This window comes from Diaphorina citri, unplaced genomic scaffold (assembly GCF_000475195.1).
Source record: "Diaphorina citri unplaced genomic scaffold, Diaci psyllid genome assembly version 1.1 scaffold1018, whole genome shotgun sequence".
Classification (NCBI taxonomy): Eukaryota; Metazoa; Arthropoda; class Insecta; order Hemiptera; family Psyllidae; genus Diaphorina; species Diaphorina citri.
Window position 1 is genome coordinate 40,285 of NW_007378448.1, and position 16,937 is coordinate 57,221.

The 16,937-nt window shown below is 34.5% G+C and overlaps 1 protein-coding gene across 1 annotated transcript in view; it reads left to right on the plus strand.

The window, feature by feature from the left end:
• Nucleotides 1–7,257: 7,257 nt before the first annotated feature.
• Nucleotides 7,258–16,937, plus strand: part of LOC103513740 (homeotic protein Sex combs reduced-like) — a 29,454-nt gene continuing 19,774 nt past the window's right edge. Inside the window, exons 1-4 of the mRNA XM_026826861.1 lie at nt 7,258–7,475; nt 8,258–8,950; nt 9,040–9,571; nt 10,065–10,264. Of these exons, the coding sequence (XP_026682662.1) occupies nt 9,081–9,571; nt 10,065–10,264 (691 nt within the window). The 5' untranslated portion in view covers nt 7,258–7,475; nt 8,258–8,950; nt 9,040–9,080. The remainder of the gene's footprint in view (nt 7,476–8,257; nt 8,951–9,039; nt 9,572–10,064; nt 10,265–16,937) is intronic.

Genomic DNA, 16,937 nt, shown 5'->3' on the forward strand with positions numbered 1-16,937 from the left:
TTATCTTTTGGTTGGATATGATGTGTGCGTTTATCGTTTATTGAATGTTCTTAGAATGGTGGAGCTTCTTTGATATCTGATAGTGTTTGACTTCGAAACACGCTAAATGAGATTTTGTAGAAACAATGTCCAAATTTTAAAACGAGAGCGTGCAAAATGGTGATACGCGTCCACGAACTGCCCATATATAAATAAAGTGTATAAAATCTTAAATTCTTCCATTTAAATTCTAAATTCTTAACCCTTATCCGCAAAACATTTGGAAACTCGTCTATGAAAAAAGACATCTGAATTGAACGACCAGAATATCCTCATCTCCCAGAATTGAAAATGAACTACCTATGTATATCTATTTCTAAAGCTCCATTCTAATGTTACAAAATACAAAAAGCTCGTTTTGGTCCACAGTATAAAAGGATACAATGGTTCCCCAAAATCCATAGAGCTCAAAGCACCATTTTGATAAAACAGTGTCAAGAGAAACAAGAGAATATAACATTTATGAATACCCCACGAAGAGGACCAATCACAAAAGCGGCCGAAAAATAAAAATGAAAGTTACGTCTTCATAGTCTGTCTACTATGAAAGACCCTTTTTGTTGATTTTGAGTGACAGCTGAATGGGATGGAGTATGGAGCTGGGTTTGAGAATTTTGTCAAGTCATCTTCAACGCCATTGTGTCAGGTTTCAATTCAGGATATCAGTTGAGATGTAAGCTCCTTCATTTTCTTCAAAGGTTTTTAGTGACGGAAACTGGTGGTGATTCGTCCTTTGATGGGGTTGACAATCCGCGTTCCTTTATGGCGGACTTCCTATACTAACCTAAAAATTGAGATATTCCTGAACTTTAATATGATATCCAATCAAAGGTAAGTTGAACATATCATTGTATAATTATTGGTGAATATCTTATGACTGTTTAAACTGTAGGGTACTAGCAAATGCAGCAAAATATTATTCATTTAACACTTCATTGAAATATAAAATCCCATCCTTGTTGTTTCCAAAATATCACATGAAATGGTTAAACGTTCAATTTTGATGAATCATCATGGCTGTCCTGTAATTCCGAAAATAAAGAATTTTTTAAAGTGGGAATATGGTCAATATGGTAAGTTTTGTTATTTTAGCATTTTCTTTTGTGGACTTTTTTCTTCAAGAAGACAAGCTTAAAATCTTTTCTTTCCTGTTCGCCTGGAAAACAGGAGGGCGTGGGTTCAATCCCAGCCGAGATATGAAATTCAAAATAATTTGAGAATTTGACCACAATAAGAGTAGTAGCCCACTGCTGGAGTAAAGGTACTTTTCAGTCCTATGCGAGCAGTTAGCAGTGTAAATAAGCACTATTATTATCAATTCCCCGTCTAAACATATCGTCACCCTAAGCCCAATATGGACTGCTTAAAGCTGTGAAGAAAAGGCAGTGATTTCCGCTGTAGAGTCTGTAGACAGTATACTTTGTAAAAGTGTAATGTAGGGGTGTCTCTGAAATGGAGGTTGGGGGCTGTGTCACTATAGACAAACAAAAAGCTCAAAGCTGTGATGTCTGTGATGCTGTTGATTAGAGAGCTTAGATCAAGATATGAGAAACCTCTAATCTCCTGCCCTAACCTCTAATCTCCTACCCTGAGGATTTTCATTGGTTGAGAGATGTGAGGGTGTTTTGGAGTTTGGAGGTGAAGGGAGAATTTTGATACAGAAACTATTTGGGAGGAAATAGACATACGGACATTACTGATATTATAGGCCCTATAATATTATAGGGATTGGGGTAGGTCACATGACCGGACGGTCACCCGTCGAGATAAACACCAGGCTCAATGTTGTCTTAATTTGAGTGTTCGTTAGAGCTTGGAACTTTTTACCTACTAGACATGGTATTTAAACGCACTCGTTTTATTTTTTTACTATTTTTAATTTATTCAATTTTTACCCCACTTTAGGTACAAATTCACAAAACTTGGTTAATCAGAAACCATTTTTAATATTTTCTAAGTACTTAGAATAGCTAGGTATATAAAGTAGATATGTAACATGTAGTGAGGCATGTAAAGCTACCCCACGTTGAAAGTAAAGACACGATTAGTAAACATGATTATTGTAACACCTGACTAATTCCTAAGAATGATAACTATAATCATTATTATTCATTACGGGGAAATGGAGTTACTGGTTGGTTTTTGAAAATAAATTAAAATCAAATCGAAATTAACATAAAGTTCGTATTACTCATTTGAGTACGTACAGTATGTTAAGGAATATGCATACGTAAGAATTAACTTGTTGGAACTTCTGCAGAAGTACCTACCTAGATAATATGTAAAATTGTAAATATTATAATAATTCTTCTAGTCTTTCTACCAAGGACTTGAGCTTGTAGTATGAGATGATAGGGGAGGGTAGGTAAATCTTTACAATAGATCAGTTGCGCCTACTTGGGTGATGTTTCAAAGTCATAGAGCAGGAAAAATGAGGACCAACGGAGTTTTTCTTTTTCTTCTACGACTTCTAGATCCCGAGTAATGGAAATCTGGAAATCGAACTTCTATTGAGAACAAGAATGCAGTCAAAGAAAACCACACATTTTGACTAGATATAATATCCATTTTGACCGAAACAGCTTAACTCCAGTAATCCAAATCAAACGCAGGTTAAACGAATCACTTGTTATTGTGACTTGACTCCAGTGTTCTTAGTGGAGATGCCAAAACTCCTTTTACTAGTGGAGATGTCAAAACTCTTTTTCTTAAGGGAGATAAAAAAACTCTTTTTCTTAGTAGAGATAGCATAACTCTTTTCATTGGTGGAGATGTCAAAACTACCTTTCTCAGTAAAGAGGACAAAATTACTTTTCATTGGTGGAGATGACAAAACTCCCACACATTCCCTGTTAATACAAAACCAACCGACCTACAACATATTGATATATCACGGGCATCAAACTTGTGTTAATTTCTCAATAATTGAATTCAGTAAACTCAAATCTCATCTGAATTATCTCAATTAAACATTCTAAACAACCACCGGGGAAGGCTCATTGATAAACACAAAAGCATATAAGTCACATTGAACCCCATAAAAAACACACGGTTGTGCGTTTATAGGTTGTAAGTTGCAATTAAAACCCCATAATCTCTTTTCACCCTTCCTAAAGAGTTTATCTTTGAGATAATTTATGGCTTTCCTGTAAGTGCTAGTGCTTCAGCCAGACTTTTCTGTGTACTTGTTGCTTTGTTCTGAGAGTATCTTGCAAAAGTCGGTGTATTTTAGGTAAGTTTGTATGAATTTTTGTCCTAAAACAAGAGCTTCTTCTTCTTCTTCTTCTTCTTCTTCTTCTTCTTCTTCTTTTGTTTAATTTTAAACATTATCACGATTTCAAGAAAACAAACAATTTCGTTTTACAAATTTTTATTTCACATTGTACTTGTTTTGATCAAAAATAACAAAAAATAACAAGTATATATCATTCATTAATCATTATTTTAGACTCTTTTTGTGATGGTACATTGCTAGGAACATCAGTATGAAACTGAACTCAGTAGGAAGTTGTTTGCCATTTTTACGAAAAATCAAAGGGTGTCCTCTATTATTTCATCATTTACATCATGTTGTTCATAAGACCCTTACAGCTATCTCGAATTCAATAAAACGTCTATTGTCTAATGGACTTTTATCTATTTATCTAATACATATACATAGCATCTATTATGCAATATTAGCCAAATGTTCTTTCTTAGAATTCATCCAAAAGTGTCCACCACCCATGACTTTTTCACATGTTGGGACTGGAGTTCTTTTGAATTGATTTCGCAACCTATTCAAAGAGTTGAACCTGCAGTGAGCAATTTAGAACCAGGAAGAAGACCTTTTATTTTGATTTTCGGTTGATGACCTCTTATAGTTTTAGAAATACTTGGATAGATGATAAAGGCAGTACTTCTATAACGAGAAGGTCAGGTCAGGAAAAGGCCTGAAATTTCGGGCTCTCTAAAATTTAAATCAAGACCAAAATAGGAGGAAACTCTAGAAGCTTTAATAAATAGGCACAGGCTTTACTTTTGTAATGGCAGTAATAATAGGTAGTATTCATGTAGTTAATAATACGCCTACCATTAGGTAACTATACATTATTATTAATATTTATTCCACGCACTTCTATTTCGAAGCTCATTTCATGTTAGACGAAAAACACGAGGAAAAGCAACATCGATGTTTGGCCCGATAAGAAGGAAAACTAGTCAAAAACTTACAACAAATTAGTGGGTATGAGCGTAGGCAACATTTGAAAAATACGAGAAATCCTGACATCCTGCGTGCAAGAGCCGGAACTGACCTAGAATTGGGACTTAATTCAAAGATTTCTTAAAGAAAAAGCTAGAAATTTGTGACCAAAGTTTTTGCAAAATGGAAGATATGGTACAGTTCAAAATTCAAGTAGGTATTTACAGACCTGAAAAAGTCGAGTCCAATTTGAACCAAACCCGCGATATCCGGTGTGGAAAATTTGATGAGAAATAGATGGAACTACGGAGGGAGGTTGCTGACTTCAGAGAGACCTAGGTACATCATGGAAAAAAGTTGCTATAACTCTACGTGTATACAGATATACCTACTTACTTACTTTCCGTGTCTATACAGATATGAAAACAACATAAAGAGACGGGGAAAAGAAAATATTGAAAGGGCGACTTTTGCCTCATGCTTCCTCAAAAACTCATCAGGACGGTAATTAAAACTGACATCCTTGACGGACTCCTCATTTACTCATTGCTTCCTCCTTATTCAATGTAAGATATACGTCACGTCAGTAATATCATATCAAATCACGTGTATAGGTAGCTTCTCTTTTCCAATTTGCTCAGTCTGTTGTCTGTCTTTTGGCATTGGGTCATTTTTTTTTACCCATAAGGTACGTTGGAAGAGTAGATGTCTCTATCATTATCATTGATTTAGTTTTGCAGGCGACTACACTTCCAAAGTTCGTCGGGTCTAAATGGCAATCTCTGACGTCACAAGAGACATTTGATCCGTCCCATCCTCAATAGAACATCCGCCGAGCTAGAATTTCAGGCCCCTCGCGTCAACCAACCTCACCTTCTCCAGTATCCAATAGGAAATGACAGGTTCTTCCAACAACCGGCAACATAATGGACAAGTATAAAGTTTCTCATCTCACACAACTCCACATAATGACTGTCATTAAAATAACGAATGCCCATCAAGGAAAACGGAGAACATTGAGGATTTTCTTTTAACAATATTATGACACCTCCAGATTAGGTACTTCCCGAAACTGTATATTTAATTATTTTCCCGCCCAAGAGGTTTGATACATAGGAAGAACTTTAACAACGAAGGTCTTTTAGTCTCGAAATGGAACAGAAGAAAGGCAAGATAGGAGAAAGGTAGCCTCATCAAGAACGAACCTTATCTGTTTAATTTCGCCCCACGCGGGAATCTAACCCAAGACCTAGTGTTTACAAGGCAGGCGTGCTACCCTCCAAGCTAAATTTGACTTCTTAATAATGGAATAAATTAATACATAAAGGAAAACGGACTCCCAGACAAGAATTCCTACCGCTATCCGATGAATACCCGATTACCCGCTAACGTAACAAGATTCATTTGAATCAACAAGTGCACAATATTTGATTACATTTCCTTCCATAGTAGAAATCATAAAATACGCTAATTTCATTCATGAATTCTCCAAATCCTCTTACCGCATTGCCGTGCCTCCACGAGAATGATATACTGTGGCATTTTTATAGTCCTTTTTATATTTATGACCCCTTCTTCGTCCTCACTGTCTTCAACTTTTGTTTCTCCTCGTTCCCGTTGTATTTACACCTCGTTTTCGTGTCTGTTCATGTAAATCTTGTGTAAGTGTTTTGTTTGAAGTGATTTTGGTCGTGGGTTTGTGTACGTTTTGATCTAATTCGTCTGGCATGGATGATGAGTTCATCAGCGTTGAGCGATGGTTCCCTTGATTGCAAAGGTATTTGTTGTACTAGCTGAATTCCGTCGCTTCGCTCCGGAATCCCGCTAGTTCATCCCGAGGCATGGCCAAACTTGTGGAAAAGGCATGGCCGAACTGGGGTCATAGATATCTACTTAATACTTAACTTACCTAAAGAAAAGTAGGTATCGTCCATAATCTACATTATAATCATTACCAGTTGTGGCTACATGCTATCGATATCGCTAGGAACGATAGGTTGAAGGCAACCATATCAACCATTTGCACACGAGTTGACTACAGGGTGTATGAAAAAGAAAATCCTTCTGAATTCTCCCTGAATAACCTGAATTTCGAGTAAAGCGAACAGGCTCTTATTAACTACACTAGCTGAATTCCGTCGCTTCGCTCCGGAATCCCGCTAGTTCATCCCGAGGCATGGCCAAACTTGTGGAAAAGGCATGGCCAATAATCTCAATATCCTGTGATGGAGAAATAGTATATTAATTCTTTATTTTTCCACTTCTTTCGCGAAATATTACTTCCAGACCGATTACTTGTACGAAATTAAATCGGTTGTTTTACCATGACTCTCAAACGGTTTGTCAGATTTGGGTGAAATTTGGCAAAAAATATTCAATACTAGCTGAATTCCGTCGCTTCGCTCCGGAATCCCGCTAGTTCATCCCGAGGCATGGCCAAACTTGTGGAAAAGGCATGGCCGAAAGTAGGTACATAATTAAATTTGCGAATTTTTACTTACGTGATAACTAATATTGCATAGTAAAAATTGTTTTGTTTTTGTATCTAAATATAATTTTTTACTGATATGATCAAAAAATCTTGTTTCGTTTATGTGTTAACGATTTAATTATCAATAACGTCATAGCTTAATTTATTGTTATCTTAGATAAGCGTTAATAATTCTATCGTCACAAATCTAATTTAATAGTTGTTCGAGCACTAAAACAATAAAAATTCAAGATTACCTGATAACAAAATCTTTATTTAGTATTTACCTAATTTTATCAATGTTCAGAATAAAATCAGAAAAGATGAGATAACTATCATAACAAATCAGAAGAAGAAAAAAAAAAAATAAAAAAATAGATTACCTGGATATACCTACATAGCAGACACCTTGCCTAGAAGTAGTAGATAATACTCGTATAGGTATTAGTATAGGTTCAGTAATGATTTCGTTCAATTCTAGTTCAATTTCAATGTAGGCGACGACCAAACGAATAGTAACGCCTCTAAAATATGAGCAAGAAGCTCAGAGCAAAAGAGATTCAACAAGATTTCTGATAGTTCTTTTCCGAAAAAAATAATAATAAGTTCAAACAGTCGTCGTGTTTAATGATCGCGCATTTGAGAGACCCGAGGATCTTATTGTTTTTTTAACCAACAAAACTACTGGAACTGAAACAAGTAGCGAGCAGCGAAGTTGGAAGTCATAAATTTAGTTTTATGTGATTTTTATTAGGTGTGTTTAATTTTCCGAAATCTCAACACGTGGGTTTTTATATATTTTTTTAAAATTTATGGATAAATAATTTAATTGCTTTTTGATTTGTTTCTCGGTGTAAGTTTATGATTTATATTTTTTCCGGTTGATTTTCATTTTATTTATTTTTTAAAAATATTTTCTTGGGCTTTTCGCGGATATGGATTTTAAGTAGGTACATAATTAAATTTGCGAATTTTTACTTACGTGATAACTAATATTGCATAGTAAAAATTGTTTTGTTTTTGTATCTAAATATAATTTTTTACTGATATGATCAAAAAATCTTGTTTCGTTTATGTGTTAACGATTTAATTATCAATAACGTCATAGCTTAATTTATTGTTATCTTAGATAAGCGTTAATAATTCTATCGTCACAAATCTAATTTAATAGTTGTTCGAGCACTAAAACAATAAAAATTCAAGATTACCTGATAACAAAATCTTTATTTAGTATTTACCTAATTTTATCAATGTTCAGAATAAAATCAGAAAAGATGAGATAACTATCATAACAAATCAGAAGAAGAAAAAAAAAAAATAATAAAATAGATCATTAGGGGGAGGGTTTTTTTTAGGAATAAAAAAAAAAAAAAAAAAAAAAAAAAAAAAAGGATTTTTGAATTGTCATGTAGTTGATTGCCAATTATTTGCCTACTTGAAAATTAAGTTAATGGCCTCCATTGATGACTGTTGACTAGTCCTAGTTATTCGAAAATTATCTCACCTTTTCTGCCTGAAAGTAACCAATTCTTAAAGATCTTTTACTATCGAAAATTTTATTACAGGAATAAAAACCAAGTGTAATCTCAAAAACAAATTGTACAATGTGCCTAATTCAAATAAACAATTTAACCCATCTCATAGGACCTATTCATTCTAAGAATCCATTATGTTGATTACAATGGAAAACGACAATTATTAAACAATAAAATTAGTGGATGTCGCAAAATACCTAAAAACATCACAATCAACGTTTGATTTCCACCCAAGGTTAGACCTACCTCGAACTGTTTGTTGTAAATATTCAAATCTCAACTCATTTGTGATAAACCCTTTCTTTATGAAAAGTCATGGCCTTTTAAAATGGCATTCACTTATAAATGAAGACCCAATGAAACAATTTCTAAACAAAGATCAGAATTTGATTGAAAACAATAGCAGGCCTTGATGTCCACAGGATCATACAGAATTTGCATCAATAGTTGTATGTCTCCTTGGAACTTTATTAGCAAAAAGGGTCCTCGTATTTTTCAAAAATCTCATCAGTTACAATGTTAGCTTGGAACAAGTGTCCGTGTTTTTTCGAAAGGTTTTCGGTGTGTTTTCGTAAAAATCATAAATTAGATAAATATTGCCTGTGAATAAAATATAAATAAATTTATAATTAAAAATAAGTTTCCCCAAGTCACTAAAGGCGGTGATCATAAAGTGGAAAATCTCCCATGCGAGATAGTTTTCAACGGATTTTGCGAACTCCTGTATCAGAATTTCGGATTTAACAGAGTTCTCCGTTTCAACAATGAGTTCCTATCAGTTCGTGAACTCCCTGGCCAACTGCTACCAGCAGACATCAGAATTTCGGATTTAACAGAGTTCTCCGTTTCAACAATGAGTTCCTATCAGTTCGTGAACTCCCTGGCCAACTGCTACCAGCAGAATGCTGCAGCAGCGGCCGTCTCCCAACGTGCCGACAATTCCCCCAACCTTGACGGTGCCCCTAGTCCAAACTCGGCCGACTATTATGCCAATTATCAGAACCAATGCTATTCGCCGTCGGGCGGTGTGACCCACCAGCAATACCAATACCTCCAGTCTCCCAACACGGGGGGTATGATGGACTACACCCAGCTGCATCCTTCTGCTCAACACCAACGACTGCATCTTCAACAACTAGGTCAGCCACATCAACATCCGACACACCATCAGCATGGACCACTCAGTCCCAACGCCAGTCCAAACCTTATAAACAATAACGTTAACCTTAATTGTAAATTTAGCGAGAACTCAACTATTCCAATCGGTCCTAACGGACTGAGTTCGCCTCAAGATCTGACAACTAGTTCCACGACACCCACCGGCCGATCCTCACCTATCATGACATATTTTAGGCAATATGATTTCAAAAAATTGAAACAGTTTGATTACGTTTAAAATCTGTGTTGAATTTTGGTTATTAAAATCGACTAAATAAAATGAGCACTCCACTGATAAAATCAATATATTGTGTCGGTAGTATACCTGTTGAAAATTACACTTCGAAATTTCGATTTTGTATTTTTGAATGTACAAAATTTAATATTTGTCCTATCTTACATAATGGACACACGTAGGGCACAAGTACAAATAGGCCAATTCTGTTGAAACCAATTTACAAATCAATAGAGTCATTTATAGGAATTATAGGGTGATTTAATAATAACCAATAGGACGTGACGTAACCAGTTACCCATTCTACAGCTGCAAAATTGTCCAACAAAATAATAGCTCGAAAAAATCGTGCTAATTATGAAAACAAGTGGAAAAAGGAAGAGAAAAAATCTGGTGTGAACATCACACGACTTTCTATTACATTTGCGGAATACCTACGTATTTGAAAAAAAAAGTAAAAAATAAAATAAAGCCTACCGCTACCGTGGCCTCAGGGCCCGTGTCGCAAAGTTCATCAAGTCCAGCTTCCAGTGAATCTTCTGGCGGCTCCACGCCAGGGCCAAACTCTAGTAATTCCAACGGGAAAGGCTCAGGCAATCCGCCCCAGATCTATCCCTGGATGAAACGAGTACACATAGGAACAAGTAAGTGAATCAAACCTTCCTTCATCTTGTATTCATAAACTTCTTTCTTATTGTTTTCTGAAATTTGATTGATTCGTCAGACTTGGTGCATTTCATTGATGCATGGTCCAATCAATCAATACCTTAGTACCTACTCTCAGTGACCTGTAGATACTTTTCCTGAGTCGTGTCTCTATTTCATAATCGTCTGTATCCAGCTGAATAACCCTGATGGAGAGGACCCTAATCAGCACAACCAGAATACTAATCCCAGACATCTGTTGATTGATCATTTATTCGATAACCGAGTGCCAATGAATGATGCAATACAACGAAGAACATTTATAAATTGAAAATTGAACGTGCATAAATTTAATACCTGCAGTTCTCAACACAAAATTAAGAGGTAGGTAGGTAGGTAGGTAGGTACATGAGTAAAACGAAATTGAATAAAACATCAACATTAGAAATCTATAAAATTATCCAACATCAAAATGAGATGTAAACATTTTCTTCCCAATTTTCATGTGAGTGTTAATGCAATAACACGAAGAACATTAATAAATTGAAAATTGAACGTGCATACATTTAATACCTGCAGTTCTCAACACGAAATTAAGAGCTACATAAGTAAAACGAAATTAAATAAAACATCAACATTAGAAATCTATAAAATTATCCAACATCAAAATGAGATGTAAACATTTTCTTCCCAATTTTCATGTGAGTGTTGTTTTTTGGAAGCCGCTCAAATAATTAGGACAAGGTACTCGCGAGATATTGTAATGTCTATTTCCACAAGCAAAGTGTAGAAAATAATCATATTTTTTCAAGTATAATTAATTATTTTTTCTCATTCTTTCACTTATTTCTTATTTCTTTTATATCAAATGAACTTTTTGTTTCATGTGTCCCGAGGGAGAGTGTTTGAACGGGCAATTAAATGTTCTAATTTTGAATAACCTATTGCTTTCAAATTTCTATGAATCTTGTGTCAGTTTCTGGATGTGCGTTTTCGTCATTCTCCTTTTCTCTGAGATTAGGTTGACTCATGTCATGAATGAGTATTTTTGTTTCATTGATATTCTCAGTTCTTAGCATTGTTTTGGTAGGATGAGGTTTTACAAGATCAATTTCAATAATTACAAGATCAGTTTTAAGAGACACTATGATGTACGAGTATTCGTCATTATTCGCACAATCTTGGTTCCTTCCTCTAACATCGTCATACAATAATATCAGAGTATCAACCAATACACATTTACTTTCAATATTGAATATTGGTTTATCCGAGTAACTTTATTATTGAAACGTGGAAGAAAGACCTCGTCCACATGCAAAAACCATTTCTTAAAGATATGACACAAAATTAAGCCCACCAATGTCTTAATTGCAAAACCAATTCCAGGACCTCATCAATACATACACACATAACTGCCAAATCTAGCAAATAAAAACCTTGATGCAATACCATCTCCAGTTTCCACAAAATTCATCAAATTAAAATCGTCACAATACACCAAAAAGTCAAAAAACAAATCGTTCACACCAAGATACACAAAATTAACAAATAAATGGATGTTGGTTAACAGGGGTCTAAAACATTTACCCATAGTACAGGATAGGTCAAACAGGTTCTAAAAGTTTCAAAAGCATCTGACTTTATTTCCTTCTGAAACTTATCTAGGAAGACAAATCTGCTTCTACCGAACGTTTCTAGATAACGTTGCTCGAGATGGACCAATCCAGAATAGAATCATAACCACCTTTACAGTTCAAATAATAATATGGAGTAAAATATCAACCTGAAACTTATCTAGGAAGACAAATCTGCTTCTACCGAACGTTCCTAGATAACGTTGCTCGAGATGGACCAATCCAGAATAGAATCATAACTACCTTTACAGTTCAAATAATAATATGGAGTAAAATATCAAGTTGGTTAACGCGAATTAATACCTCGGATCTGAATTAACTCCTAGTGATTTATGTGGCCTGGGAGATCATAAATTTCTAGCGAAATAATTTATGAACGCAATGATTGCCATAATTATAATCACATTACGACTCAGTTTAGAGGTAATTATGCAATACAGTGCAGATTTTACATAGACATTACATAGGAGTACCCTATTGCATGCATTTGAATTAAAAGTATTACACAGAAATTGCTGAAGCCGTGTTATACTGTGTTCGAAAAATGATCTTTTTTACTTTCTATTACTAATGTATAGCGAATTAGCGAAGGGAGCTAGGTATACCAGTTAAAAATCTGAAAATAAAATTAAATGATTGTTTCAAATTCATGGGAAGTTACCTATAAATGGGTAGTTTAGCCTTAAAAAAATAAAGTGTTCGAAAAATGATCTTTTTTACTTTCTATTACTAAGACTTAATGTATAGCGAATTAGGGAAGGGAGCTATACTAGTTAAAAATCTGAAAATAAAATTAAATGATTGTTTCAAATTCATGGGAAGTTACCTATAAATGGGTAGTTTAGCCTTAAAAAAATAATAAATTAATTAGTTAAATTCGTTTCTGCTTAACATTATTTTTAAATAGTTTCTTTGGACTGACACAGACATATAAAATTTTAGTTAATTTGATGTCATATCCTTATTTTCCATTTACTGTACATAGTATACCTACCTACATTTACCTACTATTACCCTTGTTTAAGTATTAAAATCATTATGCAATTGTGTGGCACCCTATATATTGGCCCATGGTCTAAGCCATGGCGATACAGTGCTATGCAACTCTGCACTTACACATGCTGTTTTAAATGTTAAGTAGATACTTGAATATGCAAAATAAGAGGGGAAAAATGGGAAAAAATTCTCTGTTTATCGTCAAAAAATTATGAGGTACTTATTTTTTCTTACAATTTACTTGTTACACTTCCACAGTACTTAATTTCCACTTAATTTTGAGCTTCACTTCGTTTGAGAGTATGGCGCAAGTAGGTTTTGCACACTTTAACATGAAAATATGTAAGTAGATGCCCAGACAAAATTGGATGAAGACGATAAAGTAATTTTAACTTGCCTTATTATATGATGGTTACCTACATTATTAAGAGTATTACCTACATTATTAACTACATTACATGGGTTTTCTTGCCTTCCTCTAATTTCCCACTCATCACTCGAAATTAGTTAAATTCGTTTCTGCCTAACACTATTCTTAGTTTCTTTGGACTGACACAGACATACCTATAAAATTTTAGTTTATTTGACGTCATATCCTTATTTTCCATTTACTGTACATAGTATACCTACCTACATTTACCTACTACCCTTGTTTAAGTAATAAAATCATTATGCAGTTGTGTGGCACCCTATATATTGGCCCATGGTCCAAGCCATGGCGATACAGTGCTATGTAACTCTGCACTTACACATGCTGTTTTAAATGTTAAGTACTTGAATATGCTAAGTAAGAGGGGAAAAAATGGGAAAAAATTCTCTGTTTATCGTCAAAAAATTATGAGGTACTTATTTTTTTCTTACAATTTACTTGTTACACTTCCGCAGTACTTAATTTCCACTTAATTTTGAGCTTCACTTCGTTTGAGAGTATGGCGCAAGTAGGTTTTGCACACTTTAACATGAAAATATGCAAGTAGATGCCCAGGCAAAATTGGATGAAGACGATAAAGTAATTTTAACTTGCCTTATTATATGATTTTTACCTACATTATTAAGAGTATTACCTACATTATTAACTACATTACATGGGTTTTCTTGCCTTCCTCTAATTTCCCACTCATCACTCGTACCTGCCTTGTTTTCTCGCCTTGCAAGGCGTCCATTTTGCAAGATACGCTAGAAAGAGTCCTAATTTTCTGCCGAAGAACGTAGAACGTCTTCAGCAAGATCATTATTTTCATACCACATGGTTCTAATAATAGGAAAGAGGTGAGAAGCTATTTAAAAATCACTCTTGGTACTAGGACTTGGGTGGAGACTGGAGAACCCATTTAAAAACCACGCACTTAGTATTGGAACTAGCATGTTTGTACCTAGGTAGTTATTAGTTAAACTATTTAAAAACTAATCAAAAATAATATTAGTAGCCTCACCCATTTAAAAACCACACTTAGTATTGGAACTAGCATGTTTGTACCTAGGTAGTTATTAGTTAAACTATTTAAAAACTAATCAAAAATAATATTAGTAGCCTCATTAATAATGGGTACTTATTCTCTAAAGGTGCGTCTACACTACAGTCGCCCCAAGTCGATCCACCATCGTTTCGACTCAAAGGATTTTGGTGAAGTGGAAAAAGTTAATGGTGTCGACATTTTTAAGACGATGTCGATTGCCATTGCACAAACAAGGATTCCAAGTAAATCCAGTTGAAATTGAAATGATAATAAATTGACAGGTTGGGAGGGTAGGAATTGGTAAATTTACATCTACTTTAACTGATCATAAATTGGTTTTTCTTTTTTTGGGTCAGTCAGCTCTATTAAGCTTTTGCTGAAATTACCCCGGATTTTCGCCACAGATCCGTTGAACACAAACTCAAGTCGATTCTCTTCTACGTTGTTTAGTTTTGTATTCACTTGTTTATTTTGTTCACTCTCTGTTTTGATGTCTACCCAGACAGTCTAGTGGTTTGTCCTTCCACAAGGTTATCCGTAGCTATTTAAAGAATATTATCGAGGCATTGCAGTCCAAATCCCAGTCCGATCCGAGGTACTTTGAAATTCAAATTTCGTTCCCATTTCCATGTTTGAACGTCAAGATTGAAACCCGGTGGGTATTTGATGTCCAATATTGATAGGGTGCACCCCGTAATTAAATTTTATATTGGTGTGCAAGACACTGAATGAGATATTGGTATTATTGGTGTACAAAATACTCATTGATATGCCTACTAGGAGTACTGGGGTATAAGATAGTTATTGAGATATGTATATTGGTATACAAAATACTGATTCAGTTATTGGTATACAAGATAATTTTAAAGATAATTATTGATATGCCTACTGGTGTACATGAACAAGATACTTATTGAGATATTGGTTTAGGTAGGTACAAGATAGTTTTCGATAACAAGATTGAAATTGAAGGTAGGTACCTATCTACTTATAAAAAAGTTTCTATGTATAATATTAAATAATATTTAATTCTACATATTTTAGGAAATATGATTGCAAAAAATTGAAACAGTTTGATTACGTTTAAAATCTGTGTTGAATTTTGGTTATTAAAATCGACTAAATAAAATGGGTACTCCACTGATAAAATCAATAGATTGTGTCGGCACCTGTATAAAAACACCCTTGGAAATTTCGATTTTGTATTTTTTTTTTTTTTTTTTTTTTTTTTTAATTTTAAAAAATTTATTTTTTGTATATTATTAAAATCGACTAAATAAAATGAGCACTCCACTGATAAAATCAATATATTGTGTCGGTAGTATACCTGTTGAAAATTACACTTCGAAATTTCGATTTTGTATTTTTGAATGTACAAAATTTAATATTTGTCCTATCTTACATAATGGACACACGTAGGGCACAAGTACAAATAGGCCAATTCTGTTGAAACCAATTTACAAATCAATAGAGTCATTTATAGGAATTATAGGGTGATTTAATAATAACCAATAGGACGTGACGTAACCAGTTACCCATTCTACAGCTGCAAAATTGTCCAACAAAATAATAGCTCGAAAAAATCGTGCTAATTATGAAAACAAGTGGAAAAAGGAAGAGAAAAAAAGTGGAAACCGAATTTTCAAGAAATCAAAATCTTTAAGAATAAAATCCATCAAGTGACCACATTTTTCAAGGTCTGCCTACACACACAAAAAACAATATTGAGGAAAATCAAGCTATCCGAGGAACAACCAATATTATGCATCATCACCGGCCTATAGAACTTCTACAAAATAGGACCAAAACACCAAAATGGAGATTTTGGTTGAGCAATTATCCAGCATTGTAGTCAATAGCATTATCCCTATCTCAAACAAGGTAATTGAACCTTAAGAATCTATAAGGAGAAAAGGTGCAAAAATTAACTCCTCAGAGGGAGGGTTGATGGAAAATTCATATCGACCGGAAAATTATTACAAAAAGCCTCCAAGGTGGGAGTGGTCAGTTCTCATTTTCCTCCGTCGAGAAAATCTGGTGTGATTGGTGGAAATTTCGCTGAAGTGACACTCTGTCTGCATGTGAGGAATTTTGTGCCTTTTTTCTCGTTTTTAATTTTTTTTGACTTGATGCAGAGATGGAAATTTTGTCACTGCTGCAATGGGTTCTCAAAAGATGATTTTTGTTTGGTTGTTTCGTTTCCGGGAACAAAAACTGATATTTTGACATGCGATATTGCGATTTGGTAAGATTCTGTCAAACACAATACTAACTTGTAAATAGATTATTGTGTACTATAGGAAACTATGCTTGAAGTTGTTTGAAATCACGGCGAAAATGCCAATCAAGCTCCCACCAAGGGATCTCTAAGGTAATTAAATTTCAAATTCCAATTAAAATGATCAGAGATGTCCTTCGTAGACGAAATCTTCACGTCTTCACGCAAAGTGACGCAAGGAGAGTACCTGTAGATCTCAGTCAGGTCTACAACTAGAAGGCCATGATAAACCACAAGAGCACTGTGGTTTGCAAGGTGTCTGACGTCTCTCACGAAGTTGATGATATCAAAGGTACCGTCAATAGAA